At 35.9% G+C, this 17,640-nt stretch overlaps 2 protein-coding genes across 3 annotated transcripts; one reads left to right on the forward strand and one right to left on the reverse strand.

Moving 5' to 3' along the window:
* Positions 1 to 4,364: 4,364 nt before the first annotated feature.
* On the forward strand, positions 4,365 to 8,902 carry LOC141667834 (protein XRI1-like). Of its 2 annotated transcripts, none has more exons than XM_074474465.1 (9): positions 4,365 to 4,522; positions 5,971 to 6,026; positions 6,125 to 6,244; positions 6,340 to 6,509; positions 7,311 to 7,368; positions 7,449 to 7,551; positions 7,655 to 7,689; positions 8,012 to 8,095; positions 8,336 to 8,902. In XM_074474465.1, exons 2-9 carry the CDS (start codon positions 5,975 to 5,977, stop codon positions 8,605 to 8,607), a joined length of 894 nt encoding a protein of 297 aa, XP_074330566.1. In that variant the 5' UTR covers positions 4,365 to 4,522; positions 5,971 to 5,974; the 3' UTR covers positions 8,608 to 8,902. The 2 variants fall into 2 exon arrangements, with proteins under 2 accessions (XP_074330566.1, XP_074330567.1); XM_074474466.1 differs by having other exon boundaries at positions 7,452 to 7,551.
* A 260-nt stretch (positions 8,903 to 9,162) lies between these two features.
* On the reverse strand, positions 9,163 to 11,220 carry LOC141667835 (14-3-3-like protein). The gene is made up of 4 exons (XM_074474467.1): positions 10,621 to 11,220; positions 9,794 to 9,916; positions 9,579 to 9,695; positions 9,163 to 9,494 (listed from the first exon to the last, which is right to left on the reverse strand). Exons 1-4 carry the CDS (start codon positions 11,098 to 11,100, stop codon positions 9,435 to 9,437), a joined length of 780 nt encoding a protein of 259 aa, XP_074330568.1. The 5' UTR covers positions 11,101 to 11,220; the 3' UTR covers positions 9,163 to 9,434.
* Positions 11,221 to 17,640: the final 6,420 nt, after the last annotated feature.

The following is a 17,640-nucleotide window of genomic DNA, read 5'->3' on the forward strand; positions in this document are numbered from 1 at the left end:
TCTTTAGTGTTCCAGGGGATTATAACTCGATCTATAAATACTTCGTAATCATCCATTAAATTTAAGGACGAATCAAATCCACGAGTTAGCCAATTAATTTCACGCTATTTAATTGGATCTTGGCTAACACATATCGTGTATATAAACAATTACGAATCATATCGTATAAGCCCTTTCTAACATCTTCAGTGTTCCGTGGGGTTATAATACGATATCTATACAATACTCGTAATTATTCGTCCAAACTTCAAAAGCACAATCTTAAGCCAATTACTTGCACTTAACTTATTTGGATCTTGGCTAAAACTCATAAATCTTATAAACCGTGCTTGAAGTTAAAAGAGTATACTTTGACCATATAATGGTCAATATACAAGTATACCTTAAAACCTTAAGTGGATATACTAAAAGGTAAATTACAACTCCGAAGTTGTAATTAAAAGTATTCTTCGATCTATAAATACATAATCGAAAGAAGAAGAATACTAAAGAAGTCATAATCCATAAGTGCTTTATATAAAAAGACTTTTCATATTACTCCACCTATCTAATTTATCTGTAAAGGAGTAATTATAATTATACTTGACTTTCTTGTATTATCCTAAGTCAAGTATAACTAATTAGTTTTAATATTCTTATTTGGATATTATACTATTTGTGGGCTAGTATAGTAACATACTAGTTCAAACCATCTTTTCTATACTTGGTTTGTTTCGTGGATTGTCTTATTAGTTTTGTAGTGAGGTGAAGTGATGTGAGGTGATTCTCGTTCCAATACCCAAGTCCTAGACGTACAAACGGGGAGTTAGTAGTCTTCGCACTATGAGGAAGAGGTTAGACCCAAGACCGAATCACTAAGATCCAAGACCGACAAAAGCTAAGGAAGCCAAATCCACACAAAGGTTACACATCAACTTTGAAGAAATAACGGGGAGTTATTGTCTAAGATAAGTTGTGTAGGTATTACATTTATTTTGAGGTGGTGACCCTTGTGTTATGCACCAAGACAAATACTTGTAAGGATGTAAAGTCTTCTCCGCCTACTAAAGGAGCGAGTTATAAAGGGAAATTCCGAGTCCGGGAGAGGAGCTCGGGGACTGAAGTAGGGGTGAGCGAATCTATTAGAGGTTGCGCCATCGCGAACCAGGATAAAATCACCGTGTGGTATTTTTTTCCTTGCACTTTATTTTCCGTATATATAAACTGCATAACCACTCGGTAAAGTTTTAAAAAGGGATTAATTATTTTAAAACGCCATAACAATTTTTGCATTGGTAATTAAGCTATTCAACCCCCTTCTAGCTTAAAATAGCACTCTTACGTGACCTTACATATGAAATTAAGCTTCCACCCTCCTTCTTCTTAACATTCACCAATGTAGTTACTGGTGGAGTATACTTCACAACAACTCACAATTGAGTTAAGAATAAAGTTTTCATCTGCTCCCACGATGTGATAACTCCGAGTCCAAGTTTCTGGAACCAGTACTGAGCACCCTCCCTGAAAAATAGCTACCAAGTGACGACATCTATCTAAATCATGTACTTGATACACATTCATCTGAATATTAAATCTCCCCAATAATTCCATGACATCATAATTCCCATGAAAACGCAAGTCATTAGTTGTGTTCTGGTAGCCAGCAGGTAACTGCGCTTCTCTCACCATAGTAGAAAAGGGAGACGGAGTTTGCGCAGTTGATGTAATTTTTCCTCCTTCAAGGTGATTGAGTAACTTCTTTAAATCATCTACGTTGAATGTTCCAACTCCTGGGATGGTTTGAACATTGGGTTGTGGGGATTGCTGCTGCCCCGTCTGATTACCCCCGAGTGTATTAGAGGATCTTTCCACCCCTCGCTCTGAGGCTGTGGTTATGGGACATCTTCATCCTAATTTTGAGGTTCCCCTTGAATTTGAGGTTCTCCTTGACCACGTCCTTGAGTCTCTTCATTATTGTGTGGCCTCTCTTGAGTTTAAGTGCCACCTCACCATGAGAACGCGCCATAGGTCCATTGCCAGTAGCATATGAGAAGTAACATGAACAATGACAGGGACTTCAACACCCCCTGTGGGCGTGCCCTTATCCTTCCCACACAGGAACATTCTTCCATGATGATATACCAATATTCCTTAACCATTCCTTTGATAACCTCGTCCATAGTTTCTAATCCAACCACGTGGAGGGGCAAGCTCGTATTCGCGGTCTCGCGCCCTATCATACCTTCGAAATGTAGGAGGCATACGCTTTGTATCACAGGGCCTCTCTTCTCCATCGTTTCCTTCCTTTTTCCATTTCAACAATAACATCCTCAAGTCATCATCTCCCAACTTTATGCCAAGCCTTCTATTCAAGGATGGGAAATCTCTTCTCTCTTCACCTTGGTTTTGAATATTCTCCGCACGACGATGCTCGTCCATCGTGCGCCCATATTTGTGAGAATAAGGGGTACCTGATTGTCGATTTGAGGCCTCTCTCTCCCATCAGTATCCTCATCAACAAGCTTCATGACAGGCTCAACATCATCAGAATACTCCAATGACCGCGGGGTGATTTGAGGGTTTTCTCTATTAGATTGACCACAAAAATCTTGTGTGCTCATTTCAACCATAAGGGCTTTTCCCGCAGCATATCATAGCGGGGATAATGACGACCTCTTCTCGTCTTGGACGCTCCACGTTGTTCAATCTTGAATTGAAACTATTCAAGGTATCTCCCATGCAATACAACTACTCCAAGATATCAGCATTTTTGATAAGCACATGTGGTGTTCCTCCAACATTTGGAGCTTGTGGAGAATTTTCCAGGTTTGTGGGAATGTAGGGTTCATGCTGAGCGTAGCCGCGCCCATCATCTCCTTCAGATTCACTATCACTTTCATCATAAGAACTTTCATCACGATTGTGAGACATCTTTTTCTCCTTAAGATTATGATCTTGATCATCACCCCTCAATCTAGCGCCAATTTTTTGATGAAGGAATCTAGTAACAACAAAGTTTGAGGTTCTTCGTCAGAATCAAGATCTACGATGGTGGTTCTACGTCAGAAAAGTAAGTTGTGTGTGGTTTTTGTGTGTTAATTGGTGGATGAGATTGATTAGGATTAGTGGTGGCCCTTTTTAGTTCTCAACTTCCAACCCCTTTCAATGTGCCTACGTACCCTTTATATAGGGATCAAGCCTGATGTAGTTCTTGGGGAACAAAAAAACTAATGGGTTTAGACTTTTTATTCCAGGCCCGGTAGAATTCCTTCCAAAATCCATCTTCCGTTAGCTTTAAAAATGTCCAATTTTGAGGCTCAACCGCAAAGGCCCAAGAGTCGTTCGTAATTGAAGGACTTCACAGATAGTGCATCTCCCTGCGCAAAGATAACACTCCACTACAACTATCTTCTTTGATTTACGAACGCATGTATAGTCACGTTTCACCTAAAATGCCAGACACGTCCCTGTCCCCCGAATGAGGATAACCCACCAAGTAAATGGACATGTGATCCAAAGTTTTGGGGTGCAGAGTTCATGATGACTCCAAAGTTCTCCAACGAGGACAGACGTTGAATACAAGAACAGAGCTCCCAATGAACACATCAATATTAACCCCGCATCCCCAATGAGGATACCCGTTGAATACAAGAGGATGCCTTCAATCATCAAACATACCCTTAGAGGCCTTCAAACTTTTCATGGACATCCCCCTCCTTGACCTACTCAAGGAGGAAATTCTTTAAAGAGTACCTATAACAAATATGTTAGTAAAAATAATCTCTATTGTTCTCTCTATGTTTTTCTTATCCTAAGGTTGTCCTTGCTTTCCTTGTCCTGGTTGAGGACAAACCCAACTATCTAATGAATCCAAAGTCAGGCATCTGCCTAGGCTAGAACGCGTCCTCACTCTATGGAATGCACATTTTTTTCCTTGTATTGCAATCCAACACTCAAGTAACCCATATCATGTATTTCACCAAATGAGGGCGCGTACTAGGGATAGGTCCGAGGGGTAGGACGCGTCCTCCTCTCATCCATTGCATCCTAAAACCTAATACTCCATATTTTCCCCCCAATTTAATTTCAATTGACACGTATTTGACCTGAGATAATCCATGGCCAAATTTTCGCTATAACACCCGTATACATTAAAAAAATCTTTAAATTAATTAGATCCTAAATATGTGTTTATATTTTATTCTGGACATAAAAAATAAATATTGAGTAACTTAAAATAGCCCGCGTAGCGATTTATTATAAATGTTCCGGATATTATAATATAAAATTGAGATATGGATAGATTTATTTTATCAAAAATGTGAAATTTCCAAGCCCACGAGGCCATAAAATGTTCCAAAAATTCACTATTGGGCTTGAATATCCATAGTCTACGTGACATGTTCCCCATGTCTCTCCCTCTTTTACTCACTCTCCCCACATTTTGTATCAGCAGCCACCACTAGCAGTTTCTTACATTTCTCATACATATATCTTATCAAATCAACACACAGTCAAGGCTCTGTCAATCCCTCTCCTTCAAGTAACAATCTCTCTCTCTCTCTCTCTATGTGCCATATTGTTTCTTTTTTACTATTATTTTACTGTACTTGTGTATGTATCTCTGTGATTTTGAGATCTGAGCACGACCCTTTTGTGATTAATTTGTTTATATTTGATTTGATCATCTGGGTCATGCTCATTTTGTGTTTTGATGCCTTAGATTAGCTTTAATTTGTGTGGTCATGTTAAATGTTTTTTAGAGGTAGATTGGTATATGTTTGTTGTTGAATACTGAATTAGTGTAATTATTGTGGGTTTGCGGTTAGGGCTTTGGGGAATTTAGTGGAAATACTAATTTGATACAATGTACTAGTCCCTTTGTGGTTTCGGAAGTGGTATTTCCTTTTTTGAGATTGATGATCGATATGTATTGGGCTAGAATTGGAGTATTTTTTAGCTGTTTCCTGATCAGGAAATGGGTATGTCGTTTTTACGTATCTATCTAATGTTATTGCATTACTTTCTCGAAATGAAGTGGTTCATGGCTTACGTGTCATCTTTTGAGTGATTTGCGTGGGATTTTTAGTAATGTAGGTTCTTCGACCAATTTTAATGGGTTTCATTTCCTATTCGGTGTTTGTATAATGTTTGTGATTTTTGCTTCTCTGTTTCTGGTTGATATTGCGACTTTCGTGAATGATTAACGGTATATATCTTGTTTATATACTTGATGCATTTTAGCAATAATGTAATAGGACCTACAGTCAAATTGAATCTGTTGATCCTCACACTAAAGGGATGGTCTCAAATTTGTTTGTATATGCTATATATAAGTTTTACTATTGATTTTTTACAACCTATCATGTAAATGGTTCAACCTAGTCTTAATTTGTTAAAATGTTTAACTCTTTTTGTGGTTTGGAAATACTAATTTCTTTTTCTTCTAATTGATGATGTGCTATGTATAGTGCTAGCATTGAAGTATTATGTAGTGGTTTCTTGATCTGCAAATGAGTGTGTTATATATACAGATATGGTTATATATATTTGTAGATTGATTGCTTCACTTGTGACTTGCCCAATATGAAGTATCTTGCATATAAAAATTTATAATATTCATGCGTGCTTGATATTAATGTCATTTCATTTCCCTGTTTTCAATGCAAGGCTTCATTTCATTTTTGGCCTTTTTTTACATTGTCGTGTTTTTATCCTCTCTGGCTAGTAATGAGTCTTCCTTGCCCGATTACCAAATGTATCTTATTCAAATAATCAATGCATGTATCTAGTTTCAAACTAATCTGTATATGCTATATGAAAGTCTTTTAGTGTATATTTTTACACTCTATTATGTTAATTCGAAGACTGATTCATAAGAATTCGAGCACTTATTTATTCTATGTTATTTAACCTTTTTTAATAAGTTTTCTAATCACCTTACAAGGTTTAATATAGGATTTTGATCATTTGTTTGTGTACATGTAACAGAAAAATGTGGGAATGGCATAATGATGAGTTTGTTCTTGATGAAGTTACCAATCTAGGTGAGTCCCTCTATATTTTTCGACCAAATACCGGATCTGTGTGTGTAGGTTTATGCCAATTGCTGACTTTTATCTTTCCTTTTCAATCGGGTAACTAGATGTTCCTCAGAGCCTATGGAATGATTTAGGGTCGAATGAAGAAAATCTATCCTTTGTGTTCGATGAAATCACTCCAGTAAAAGCCTGTGGAGATGTGAATTACCCTAATACAAAAGATGGTAGGTTCTTAACAAACTTCATCTCCCAACAGTAGAACAAGGAACAAACAGTAGAAATTGTTAATCCTTATACATTTGAATATTACAATCTGCAGGGGAAATGTCTAATTCTAAGAAAGAGACTGCAGATAATACAAAGGACAAGGAGAAGAGCAATTCAAATTCGTCACAAGTAAAGAGGCGCCGAATGCTACATTTTGACTCCGAGTCTATACCAATTCCTTATTGCAATGAGGACATGCCCCCCATATTTCTGAAAGAAAAGGTATGTCTCAATGTATATATATCATACTTCAGTATATAGGCGTATAATATCAATGAATTAAAAACTAAACAAGTCTTATTAAACCTATACTTTCTTCACAGATCAATTAGATTTGTTGTAGATTAATTGGATAATATGTTGAAACTTGTAGGTTGTCTTAAAATGAACTAGATGAAGTTTACCTGCAGCTGGCAGTGGCAAATTATTAAACCTATACTTTCTTCACAGATCAATTAGATTTGTTGTAGATTAATTGGATAATATGTTGAAACTTGTAGGTTGTCTTAAAATGAACTTGATGAAGTTTACCTGCAGCTGGCAGCGGCAAAATTACATGTTAGACTTTAAAGAGGACAATGTTTATAATGCAGGGTTAAATCGGCAGCCAATAGCTTTGGAAATACCATTTAGAAATTTTTTATGTAATTGTATTTCCTTGTCTTGAAAGTAAAACTGTCCTGTTTCCTCGATGAGAATGAATTGAGAAGAACTGTATAAGTTTTGCATTTCATTTTCTTGTTCTGCTCTTTCTGTTTTCTTATGTTGCAACTATATGATTTGTTGTTATCATAGTTATATCCATAATTCGTTATATAAATTAACTAAATGAGTTTACTAGATGTATGCTGCCTTATAGAGCTAATTTGATCTGTTTATGATTGATTATATTAGTTCCTAGTAAAATTGTGACGTCTTTGGCTGTGAGCTAAACTGTAACACATTTACATTGGTTAGTGTTCAATTCATTATGTTTTTGGTACATGCTTAGTGCTAAATGTTATTGGTACATTCTACATATAGGATGGGGAAGATACGCTTGAAGAGGCTTTCTCTAATATGTCACAATGGGTTTCTGGAGGTCTGTCTCTTGAGGTTCTGTATTATTTATCATTTTAGTAATGCTTAGGAATCTAATTTTACAATTGTTATTATCATCAGAAGATACATCATCGTCAGGCTATGAGGGCCTGGATCAATCATCTGAAGGATGGCTAGCTAATTGCCTTACTGATGCTGAGGTTCAACTTAATTCTGATGATTTGTAAGTTTTTTAGTACTTGGGACACTTTAACATGTAACAAAACAATAGAGACTTGTGGTAATTAGCATATCAGGCAATATAACTTGGTTAGTTGTTTTCACAGGGATACGTCGGGTGCACCTGAGGTTCAAAATGCTGGTACTATATTCTTTACTTATTATCTGATACTCTTAGTTTGTATATTTATTTTGAGCTTGTTAGCCCTGAGGTCACCGTCAGGTAATAACCCAGAGGTTAAGACAAATACAATACAAGTAGGGTTTATTTTTGTAAATACAAGGGGCAGATTCTATTATTACAAAAATGCCATTTAGTATTTGTATGGGAAAGTAATATAACCGTAGGTAAGTTATCTGAGGTCAACCTCAGACCCAGTTTCTCATTTATTTTTATATTTGTATTTATTTTTGTTGTCTGCTCCAGTTTGTGTATTAACATTTGATAATATATATAATTGTAGGGTTGTCTAACAACTTTCCCGAGCATGAGACTAGAAAAGCTCAAAAGTGCCGTCCTCGACCTCGTAAAAATGTTGTTCTCAAAGGTTCGTTCGTACACCTTTTTTTGGGGGGATAAAATATAGTATAAATTAGCTCAAAGCCTATGAAGGGAGACTTGTTTTTCGGCTAGTGTGCAAGTGTTAACTGGGCATTGATTAACTCAAGGATCCTGGATTGATCGTATATAAAATTGTGTGATCATAAACATATTTATAGAGATAGGCTTCTGAAGTTGCATGTAGTACTTTTAATATAACTTATGAACAAACATCTTTCATCTGCAGGTAAGAAGTCATACATGCAGACTCCAGTGAAGGGGACATCTTCTGTCGCGTATCCATTTACATTTATTAAACCATGTGGTGCTCATGGTGATGTGACTCTTAGAGACATAAACCAGCGCATCTGCACTCCACCGAAGCCAAAGCCAAAAGAAGAAGAGCCTGCTGTTATTTATCCTACTTCAGCTTTTTCTGGGAAGCCTGTTGTTGGTCAGACGAAAATTCATACTGAAGGTGGAAAAGGCTGCATAACAATCATGAGAACAAAGGGATGAGTTGAAGTATGTATTTCCTTTGACATTCATTAGTCCTTTGCTCTACCGCATTTTGGTCTCTTACAGAAGTTGGTTTTTAATTTAATCCTTATCTAATTAAGGTATTATTATTGGGTTCATAGTCCCATTGAGTTAGATATGTGGTCACTTTAGTGAGTAGTGACATGTCCCTTGTTTTCAACCTCCAACTTTTTGTCTGCAGTACTGAACCTTGTTAGGGCATATCTTCTCTTTGGTTTTCAGGATTATAGATGAAATGAATTGATTGTTTGGAAAAATATGGATATTGCTGTCATACATTTGAAACAGAACACCTTGCATTTTTGCGTATTTGTTTAGCAACCTGATCTTTCAATTGATAGTTGGAAGCTAAAACTTTAGCCGCTTTCAAAATTGTCCTTGGAGTTTGATTCTGAAGCACCTTTAGTTGTTTTATTAGATTAACTTCACAATTAGTCAGTTACTAAATAGTAAGACGTCTTATCTCACTTTACGTCATCTTAGTTGTTTCCCATAGCTTACGTATTCAAACCACAAGATTTAACATTAGAGAAATACAAATCAAGACGTGAGAAACTCTTAGCATTATTTAGAAACCATGACTATAGACTGGTTGGCCAAGAAGACTACCATCTAAACGACTGGTTGGCCAAGAAGACTACCATCTAAACGACACTATTTTGTAATAGTTTGATAATTATATTCATCTAAGGTTTAGAAATGAAGCACTAAAATGAAAAACCAGTTATCAGATGGGAAAGGAATCAAATCTTCTTCTTCATCAAAGATTAAGAAGTAGCAATCTTCTGATTATTTGGTTATGAGCTTCAATGCTGCTCCTCTTCTTGCTTGGGTGCTGCATCTTTTGCCTCATCAGCCCCGTCGTCCTGGAAAGCCAGAAGATATTAGTAAATTTGCAGCGACACACAAGTTATGAGGAGTTTTTCCTTTAATCTTGGCTAAATACATACCTGCATATCAGAAGTCCACAGGGTCAGATTGTCTCGAAGAAGCTGCATAATAAGAGTGCTATCCTTGTATGAATCCTCTCCTAGTGTATCCAACTCTGCAATAGCTTCATCAAAAGCCTGAATTTTTTTGCTAGTACCACTTAGAAAACGTCAACATTCTATGAGAAACTCGAATAAATTATGATGTGTTCGTTTACAAAAATTGGTGCACAAACCTGTTTTGCAAGGCTGCATGCTCGATCAGGAGAATTCAGAATCTCGTAATAGAAAACAGAGAAGTTCAGAGCAAGTCCGAGTCGGATCGGATGTGTCGGAGGCAATTCTGCATTTGCTATGTCCTGCAACCACGATTATAAGATACAATCAAAAGTTAACAAACTCAACTCTTAAGCTTAGTATAAGACTCTGCAACAGGCCATAATACCAAGTACTTAGACTCCTACATATCATTTATACATTCCTGAGTCCTACCCGACTAGCCAAATCAAATCCCATACGATTCACTCCTTCTAATCAACAACTAGCCAAATTAATAAACAAAAATATAGCCTAACTCCGACTATGACTAAATAGCTTCTCGAGCATATTCATGTTTGCCCAATCTTTAAAGTCCGAAAAATTCCGAAGTTTTGAAGCTTAGGTAAACAACAGCTATATCCGTCACCGGAAACCGATTGTTTGCTGCAGTAAAAAAATTTCGCGAATGTAAGATGATTGGACCCTACGTATTCATACCAAGAACCCTGTTGTACACGTGCCGCGAAAAGTTTTCACGATACGGTCATTTGCCCCTGACAAGTCCCCATCTCTAATTGCTTAGGTAATAGAAAAGCATTCGATGGGCACCTAAGAAACCTGGAAACCTTGTCTGGATTCATATATAAAATTTAACTTCCATTAAAACCAAAACAATAAATCACCCCTATTTGACCAACATAAGTAAACAAACAGTATGACTGATACCAATTTACAATCCTTAAAAACATATGAAATTATCATAATTCATAACATAAAAGAAATGTCGTACAAACAAAAAACGCACCTGAGCGGCCTTATAGGCATTAAGAGTATTCTCAGCAGAATCTTTCCTATCAGAAGCAGTCTTAAACTCGGCAAGATACCTATGATAATCTCCCTTCATTTTCAAATAAAACACTTTCGAATCCCCAACCGACGCAGCTGGAATCAACTTCTCATCCAAAAGCTTCAATATTCCATCACAAATATTCGAAAGCTCTTTCTCAATCTCCCCTCTATACTCCTTGATCGTGGCCACATGATCAGCATTGCCGCGTGACTCTTCTTTTTGCTCGATGGACGAGATTATTCGCCACGAAGCACGTCGAGCGCCAATGACATTCTTGTAAGCCACGGAAAGGAGGTTACGTTCTTCCACAGAGAGTTCTTCTGAGTTTGTTACGGAACCAGAGACTTTTTCCATGAATTCCACCATTTCTTCGTAACGTTCGGCTTGTTCGGCGAGCTTGGCCATGTAAACATTGTCTTCTCGAGATGATGACATTGTTTTTGGTCGGGAAAATGTGAGGTGTTGTGGTGGTGGTTTGGATCTGATTTGTGTTGTTTGACTTTATAAATGTGGGGGTGGCAAGGGAAGGACCAAATTGTGTTGTAATTGCATGAAGTGTGTTGGTTAATGGTAGAGCATGATTGTTGATGCTTGAAATATTTTGTATATGATTATATAAATATTGATAATTAATTAATATATACATATAATCATACATTTTTTTCGCTAACTATCATAAAAATTCATTTCTTTATACTTCAAATATGGTCAAGACATAATCGATTTTTATGCAGTATTTAGTTGTAACGTATAGATTACAGAAAATGGACTTCAAATATATAGGTCAGAAAGAGTAGTGTTATCTCCTAAAATAAGATGAAATATTTTAATTGGTATTATATGGGATCCATTTCAATGGCAACTTAATGTGTGAAATGATATTTATATAATGGGTTAAATATCAAAGTCATCACTCAGCTGGAGATCATATGTCAATTTGATCATCAAACTTATCGAGATATTATTTAAATTACTAAAATTATAATAAATATCAAATTGATACTTCAATGGCGTGACCAAAAACATGGGAACCTAATCGGTCATATCTTTGATAATTAACCCGAAGCAACTAATATATGTCTCTCCTACTTTTGTTGATTGTGTTTTTGATATTATTAATGTAAAAGATGTAGGCGTGTCATCGGAAAACGAAGCCACCACCGATGGTGGTGTAGGCGACGCGAACGATGAATAGAGGGGGAGAGATAGGGGCTGAGAGAGAGAGGAATATATATATATATATAGAGAGAGAGGGGTTCGAATAAGAGAAATAAGGAGATGGTTTTTGGCTGGAAAAGTGGTTCAGATTTAAATCTTGAAAAATGACCTTGGTGAAGGGATATATCGGAGGAATTGGAGTGTAAATCAGGGTGAGTAGGTTGAGTTTTAGGGTGGTCGGAAGTTGGCCGGACCCCGCCGGACGGAGGCAACCACCATGGTTGTTGGTGGTGGTAAAATGTGATGCTTAGTAGAGGTTGAAGATGATGAGTATAATGTGTGTGTCCATTAATTTAATTTTAGGATTCATGGATGAAATTGGCTTGCCGGATTTTCGGCCGGACCCCGCCGTGGGTGGTGGTAGATAGTGTCAGGGGTGGGGTGGTGAAGAAAATTAGGGTGATATGGTAAAGAATATCATGGAATGTTTGACCGAATATTTTAATACTGCTTTAATTGAAGGCTTTTAATGTACCAATTATGCGCGGTCTTTTATTATGGCATATATTTTGGCCTTTTAGTGGGCTTTTTTATGCCATTTTGTTGACTAATTTATGCCATTTTATTGGCTTGTTTGTATAATTTATATTATATTATATTTTAGTTATTTTTAGGGTCTAACTAAAGATTTTTTTAGACCTTATTTTATTATTATTTTTTAACGACTTATTATATGTACATTCATTTTTTTCTAATAAATTATTATCGGATATAATTTTATTTTATTAGTGTTAACATATTTTCCTTATTTCATTTAATTTAATTGAGGATGATTTTAGTTTATTTAATGTGTATCTTTTATTCATACTAAAGCATTTAGCGAAGGAGTTCAGAATGAAATACAATTTAACTACAAATTATGATGAAATGAGTGATCTTTTGCAACTATCGAAAAATACTATTTTTATCAATTTTGTACTTTTGTATAGAATATTCTTCGTAGAGGGCACTCTTTTTCATTCATGAGTTTTTCCCCATAGGTTTTTACTTTTGAGAGGTTTTAACGAGGCCTTTTTTGGTGGATTATCTTTTCAAATATTATATTTTATTATCTAAATCTTCCCGGGACATCTGTGCATGACCTTCGGTTAGATGATAAATTTTGTGATTGTAAGATATGATCTTATTGTATCTCTGTTGGTGAGACTGCGTAGCTGTATGAACAGTTACGTGATAACTCAACACGAGAACAACACTAGAACATGACAGGTTAATAATACTACGTCTATACAAGAAATCAGAAGAAATGAAGAAAAGGCAAATACAAAGAATCAGAAGATTAGAAGAAGGCTTGAAGTCTGTTTACAGGTCACTGAAAGAAGTTCATTAATATGATCATGCCTCAGTGAAGAATAAATGTTAAAGACTTTCAGGGTTTCAGAATTGTTAAAGATTCAGTGTACAAGTGCTACAAGAAAATTTTAGTGTATTGACATTGGTTGAAGATAGACGGTGTATGAAGCATAGGAATCTGAAGAATTGAAGACATGGTATAGACAGAGGTTAAAGAAGACAACTATAGTCTTGAGGTTATACTCACTGAAAGGAGTTCATTTATATGTTCAAGCGTCGGGGAAGAACATTGAATGAAGTATTCAAGATTGTAGTAGCAATGAAGACGTTTTCTAAAGGTACCAGAAATGATTCATGTGAAAGTACAGTTGTTTATTGACAATCAGTGTTTGAAGCGATAAAATTCTTGCGAGCTTAACAATTTAATCAAGGCCATAATACGAAGACCTGAATCGGGGTTAGTCGTCTGTGAACCGGACCAGTTGCACTAGGCGTCAACAGCTTGTGAAAGGAATCTGGGTATTATTTATAAAAGAATTGTTAAGTTGAGGAACGTACTTGGATTGAACGTTTATCTGTTAGAGTACGAGAAGAGATGCGCAGGGTATACAGTAAGCGGCTCGAGGGATTGGCGAAGATCAAATTTAATTGATAAATTAAATAAATTTATTTAATGGACTTTAATATAATTTATTTAATAAACTTAAAATGATTTATTTTATGAACTTTAAATAAGTTTATTTTATAAATCTAAATTAGTTTATTTATATAAATTATATTTAATTTTATTTTATAAATTAATTTAGTTACAATTTAAACTTAAATAAAAATAAAAAGAAACAATGGTCGTCGGTTAGCTATATGGTCGCAGGTTGGAGTTGTGAAGAAAATTTCTAAGACAAAACCAACTTTGCAGTCGCTGGTTAACTTTTTAGTCGCAAATTGAGTTTCTTGGTCGCATGTTGAGGACTTAGATGCAACTTGAGTTCTTAGTCGCAGGTTGAGGACTTAGTCGCAAGTTGAGTTCTTAGTCGCAGGTTGATGACTTAGTCGCAGGTTAAGGACTTAGTCGCAACTTGAGTTATTAGTCGCAGGTTGAGGACTTAGTCGCAGGTTGAGTTCTTAGTCCCAGGTTGAGTTCTTAGTCGCAGGTTGAGTTACTAGTCGCAGGTTAGCAAACCCTCACTTCTCAGCAACAACTTTATTGATTAATTCAATTAATTTGTGTGGCTCAATTTCAGCCACACATTTTAATTGAATATAAAGTCTACACTACAACAACAAAAGTAATTCGAGCAATTAGATTGAATTGTTCTGTTCATCTTCTCTCCCAAAGAGCTAAAGATTTGCAGCAAAGAGATACAGAGAAGATATACACACAAATCCATATCAGTTATTCTTCTTACCGGAGTAACGTTATAATGCCCGATTTAACTCTTGTATATTCATAGGGGCATTACTGTCGTTACCCGGTAATTAAATCCTTAAACAAATAAAAGTTAGATCATTGTATAGAATTTAATTTGTTGATCTTTGTAGTAGCTAGGAACTTTGTTGTTCTTAGATTGTAGCCGGTTAATTTATTTACCGGAGTGTAGCAACACCCCTCGAGGATTTATATACGAATATATATTTTCCTGAATATCTTGCGCTCCTCGTTTTATTGTTCCACACACTATTCCTCTCAAGAACACGAAACCACTAACCGAGCACTAAATTTTATATCCGCAAAAGATTCGAAAGAATTTTTTAATTTAGTGATTATCGTATTCAACCCCCCCTTCTACGATAATTCGGGACTTAACAATTGCTATCAGAGCAGACTGATTGATACACAAATCAAGATCCTTAAAAATAATTTATTTTATTAATTTGCATTTACATAAATTTATTTTGTAAATCTGATTTAGCAAATTTATTTTATAAATTTAATTTAAATTGTTAGATATATTTGATAATGTCATGGCTAATATGTTTTATGTTTAGCTTTCAAATCTTACTTGAACAGGATGAATCAGTACTTAACTGTTGATCAGTACTTATACTGGAAGTCAGGACTTAAGGATATCAGTACTTATGTTATCAGGAGATAATCATCAGAAGATAGATATCAGAACTTAAGTGCTGAAGGACGATCAGATAAGGACAATAGCTGATTAAAGGAAAGAAGATCAAGATAAATATAAGAAGAGATATGCATGAAGAAGGAATTATGTAAAGAATGGAATACTTGGAAGAAAAGATATCTGATTGATATATTTTAGGAAGCAGAATTATATTCCATATCAATTAGCGATTATCTTGTAACTGTGTAGTATATAAACACAGACATAGGGTTTATACTATAAGTTTTATCATTATTAGAGAAGATTATTCATTATAACCCTAGCAGCTCTCGTGATATTTGTTCATCACTGAGAGGTAACAGTTCCATACTGTAACAGAGTTTATTGTTTCAATAAAGTTTGTTTTCTGTTACTTAAGTTCTTAAAGTTCGATTTGAGTGTACTATACACTGTATTCACCCCCTCTACAGTGTGTGTGTGACCTAACAATTGGTATAAGAGCCTATCTGTTAACATACATACAGTTAAAGATCCAAACACAATCATGTCGGACACAGAAACTCCAACTAAGCCTACCAAAACTGAGGAACCACCAAAGACACAAATTCAGAGTCGGTATGAGACCATCAGAGTTCCCATACTGAGACCATCTGAATATCCCATATGGAAGGTAAGGATGACCATGTTCCTGGAAGCAACAGATCCAGAATACCTTGATAGAATCAAGGAAGGCCCTCACAAACCAACCAAGCTCGCTGTTGCAGTTGCAGGTGAAGCAGCAAAGACCGTACCAAAGGAGAAGAGTGATTATACTGCTGAAGACATAGCATCAATTGCTAAGGATGCTAAGGTACGACACTTACTGCATAGTGCCATTGATAATGTAATGTCAAACAGGGTAATCAACTGCAAGACTGCTAAGGAGATATGGGATGCTCTGGAAACAAGGTGTCTGGGAACTGACACAATTAAGAAGAACAGGAAGACAATACTCACTCAAGAGTATGAACACTTTGACTCAAAGACTAATGAGTCATTGAATGATTTATATGATAGATTTGTTAAACTTTTGAATGATTTATCATTGGTTGATAAAGAGTATTATCTTGAAGATTCAAACCTTAAGTTCCTGTTAGCTCTTCCTGAATGCTGGGATTTGAAGGCAACGACAATAAGAGACAACTACAATCTTGATGAAACAACTCTTGACGAAATCTATGGAATGCTCAAGACTCATGAGCTGGAGATGGAACAAAGAAGCAAGAGGAAAGGAGGAAAGTCAAGGACAGTTGCTCTTAAGGCTGAAGAAGAATTCCCCAAAGCAGCTTCCTCAAAGAAAGACAAGGGTAAAGCTCTTTTCATAAAGTCTGATACTGAGTCATCAAGTTCTGAGAGTGATGATGACTCAGATTCTGAAAGCTTGCCTGAGACTGATGCTGATGAGGAGATGATGAAGCTGTGTGCTCTTATGGTGAAAGGAATCACAAAGATTGCATACAGGAAGTTCAGGAAGGGAAAGAAGTTTTCCAGGAAAGGCATAAGTTCTGATAAGAAGAATTTCAGAAGATCTGAAGGCAGAGGAGGAAAGTCTGACAGAGGAAATTACACCAATGTTAAATGCTATAACTGTGGTGAGAAAGGCCACATATCTCCTGATTGCAAGAAGGTAAAGGGTGACAAAGGCAAGGCTCTTGTCACAAAGCAGAAAAGCTGGACAGACACCTCAGACTCTGAAAGTGAGGAAAACTATGCATTGATGGCAAATGCTGATAAAGAAAGTGCTGAGAGCAGTTCTGAAGCTGCTGAAACAAAGGTACCTCAGACTACTTATACTTTTCATACTAATGATATTAATGAGTTGAGAAGATATCTTAAAACCATGTTTGTTAGTTATAGAGATCAAACTTTAACATGTGAAAGATTAACTTCTGAAAATCTTGCATTTAAGAAAAGAAATGATTTCTTAGAAAAAGAGTTAGTCATGTTCCATCAAACTCAGAAGGATAGAGATGATGCTTTTTATGTTAGGAATGAAGTGCTAAAAATAAATGAATCTCTAAAAACTGAGTTAGAAAAGGAAAGAGAGATTATCAGGACTTGGACTAACTCTGGCAAAACAACTCAAAATTTGCAAAGTAGTGGAAACTGGAAATAGGGCTTAGGTTATGGAGAAGATAAGAATAATAAAGGAACTGAAGAAATTAAGTCTGTTGATAACCAAAAGCCAAAGTTAAAACCTGTTAAGTTTGTAACTGTAAAGTCTGAAAATGAAAAATCAGAAGTTACAAAGAAATTAACTTCTGACAAACTAAAACAGGAAAAGACAGCTAAAGTGAACATAGGCTTAATGACAAAGAAGTAGCTTAAGCATAAGCTGAAAGATGTTAAGAATGCAAAC

Source organism: Apium graveolens, chromosome 6 (genome assembly GCF_009905375.1).
Source record: "Apium graveolens cultivar Ventura chromosome 6, ASM990537v1, whole genome shotgun sequence".
NCBI classification, from domain to species: Eukaryota; Viridiplantae; Streptophyta; class Magnoliopsida; order Apiales; family Apiaceae; genus Apium; species Apium graveolens.